General features: G+C 44.0%; 1 protein-coding gene across 1 annotated transcript in view; it reads left to right on the forward strand.

The window, feature by feature from the left end:
* Positions 1–344: 344 nt before the first annotated feature.
* The window catches only part of LOC103805605 (syntaxin-12-like), a 5,531-nt gene continuing 3,155 nt past the window's right edge, over positions 345–2,720 (forward strand). Inside the window, exons 1-2 of the mRNA XM_009078261.1 lie at positions 345–403; positions 2,315–2,420. Of these exons, the coding sequence (XP_009076509.1) occupies positions 2,334–2,420 (87 nt within the window). The 5' untranslated portion in view covers positions 345–403; positions 2,315–2,333. The remainder of the gene's footprint in view (positions 404–2,314; positions 2,421–2,720) is intronic.

Genomic DNA, 2,720 nt, shown 5'->3' on the forward strand with positions numbered 1-2,720 from the left:
GTGTTGACTCTGCATTCTTAATTTCTGCAAGGGAACACATTTATCCATTGGATTATGCTCGAAATTCTTTGCTTCATGTTGAGAAAGGAAGTGACATTGACAGCTGATCCCAGTGCAGGGACTGGCTGCTGTTGATCATTCATTTGCCTCTGATTTACAGAGACAATCTGAATCTCAAAATTAAATCTAAAGATGAAGCTAAATCTAATTTTACTTGACCTGAGCTAAATCTGAAAGCTGCAGTGAGATTCTCCAAGAGCTCTCTGGACAGTATGTGCCAAGGTCTTCAGGATCCTGCTGGTGATTTTGTGAGTGCTCCTGGTAGCCTGTGAGACTAATGGCTCCTTTATCTCTTCCAGACTGACGCGCGGTTCAGAGAGGAGCAGCTTGTTTCATTTGATAGGTAATAACTTCTTGTACACTTGAGGTTTTCACTGCATAAAATTAAAGTTATTATGGTAAGATGCATTGCTGTAACTGGGGTCAGGCTCTGCCAGCTGAATGAAAAGCAAAAAGAGCTGAAAAGGAATTCTTACACCACTGGTAATACACAGTGGAAAAAATTAACTGCATTATGACAGTACTTTATCCTCATTAAATGCAGATTGTCTGATTACTGCCCTGAGGAGAATAGTAGTGTCCCTAGGATGTGCCAGCTGGAGCTCCTGGTTTTCTGGCCAAGAGTACCAGGCAGGATTTCCCTCAGTGTGGCTCTTCCCACAGAGCTCCATGTTTATGTCATGGGTTTGGGTGTTCTCCAGCAGCCCAGTTGGAGCTATTGCAGAGGCTGCCCAACATTCAGAAGCCCTGGACATTATCTGCTGGTAAACTAAAGCTAGAACATGCACAACAAAACAATGTACTGTCACCTGTCAGACAGTTGCATTGCTCCTGCAGTACCTGTGTGCCTGCATGGCATAGAGCCATGTAAAATGTTACATCAAATCTATGATGTGGTAAAGAGAACCCAGGACTCTTCGGAAGTATCTGTGATAACTGTGTCACCTTCTGCTGTGCTTGAGAGAACTGGCTGAAATCTGTTGGCTCTGTCTGTATAAATCCTTTAACTTTCTGGATCAAGAGGCCTAGTTTCCATGGCTCAGCTATACATCCTCCCCCTGCCAACTGACTTTCATCTGCTCAGCTGCTTGGTGTGCATCCCTTCAGCAGCCCTGGGCACTCACACCAAGTCAGGGTGACCCTACATAGGTGCTGGGATGGGTTTGGAGGCCTTGCACACTAAAGCAAGGGGACCCAGACAGGTACCTGTTCATGCAGAGGCTCTTAGTTCAGTGAGAGATGGTGGCACAGCAGCTGTTCCACATTCAGAGCTGTTCTTGTTCATGCAGAGTTCAGTGAGAGATGGTGGCACAACAGCTGTTCCACATTCAGAGCTGTTCTTGTGGGCTGCATGTCAGAAACTTCTGCTATAAAGATCTGCAAACCCCACAGTCATCGTGGAGCTGAATTGCTGGAGTGCTCAGCTGTCTGATCTGCTCGTGCTGTTTATCTTCAGTTTTTTAGGCACTGTGAGACTTTAAAACTGACTGTTTAGTGTTGTATACCTGAAACTGGAATGCTACAGTGCTTCCTGGCACATTTCTCTGTTGACAAGATGGAGATGTTGCCCTTGAAGAACTTTCTAAGCTGAACATAGAGATGACCTTCTATTATAGGTGCTGAGTTCACTGTAACTGGTGTAACTTGGGCAGCAGTAATGAAGAACCAACTCCTCAGGAGAGAGGTAGACTGGGACGCAGAGTTACTTAGTGTTTAACATCTCTTTTGGTGTGTACTTTAATTTGAAATTTTTACTAGGCTAATGAATTCATATACTAACCCACTTTACTCTTATCTCCAAATGCCAGATAATAAGCTTTGAATCCAGGTGCTTGTCAGGTGTCCTTTTGTTCTGATAATGTTGTGCTTGCAGGCTGCTCTGCATCAAAACTTTCACCCTGATTTCTCCCTTCTGTGGGATGGTGAGAAGGAAGGTACAAGGATTTAAGAGAAAGCAGAACTGAAATAGGCAATTTTTTCCATAATGCTGTAGATAACTCTCACATCCTACAACAGTGTTCTGCACATGTAACTGCTTTCTAGTTTCTTCACTTTTCCTCCTCTGTCCCTTTTTTTAATAGTTCCACTTTGTAACTGTTGTCATGAACCAGTCCTGTCCCTGCACACAGTGGCACGGCCAAGAACCTGGAGATGTTCTATAGGAAACTCTTCAACTTGGACTCACTGGTGCTTTTTGCAGTGTGGAAGAACCTGTTCTCAGAGAAAGTCATATTTTTTCCCCCTCTCTTTCCAGTGGTGAAGATTGGAATCAAATGCAGTCTCAGGAAGAAGATGTGTCAATAACTGAACAGGACCTTGAACTCATTAAAGAAAGAGAAACAGCAATCAGGCAATTAGAGGTGACGAGTAGATGCCGCACAGTTAACAATATTGGGAGATAAACCAAAGGAGTCGTGTGGTGCTATCTAATGGGATGGGCTGAGGAGAGCTGAAGGTGGAGGAACACAGTTCCTTGTAGAGAGGATTGATGCCAAGATCAATCTCCCTGCTCCTGGTGAAGGAGGTATATGTTCCTTCAGTGTTGGCTGCTGCTCCTTCAGAGATGGCAGGAGCAGCTCTTGTTCAGTGTTCAGTTATCTGGGTATTAACTGTTATCTCAATTTCATACTGTGCTAATTGCTACTGTGATGAAACAAATA

This window comes from Acanthisitta chloris, unplaced genomic scaffold, assembly GCF_000695815.1.
Source record: "Acanthisitta chloris isolate BGI_N310 unplaced genomic scaffold, ASM69581v1 scaffold4017, whole genome shotgun sequence".
Taxonomy (NCBI): domain Eukaryota; kingdom Metazoa; phylum Chordata; class Aves; order Passeriformes; family Acanthisittidae; genus Acanthisitta; species Acanthisitta chloris.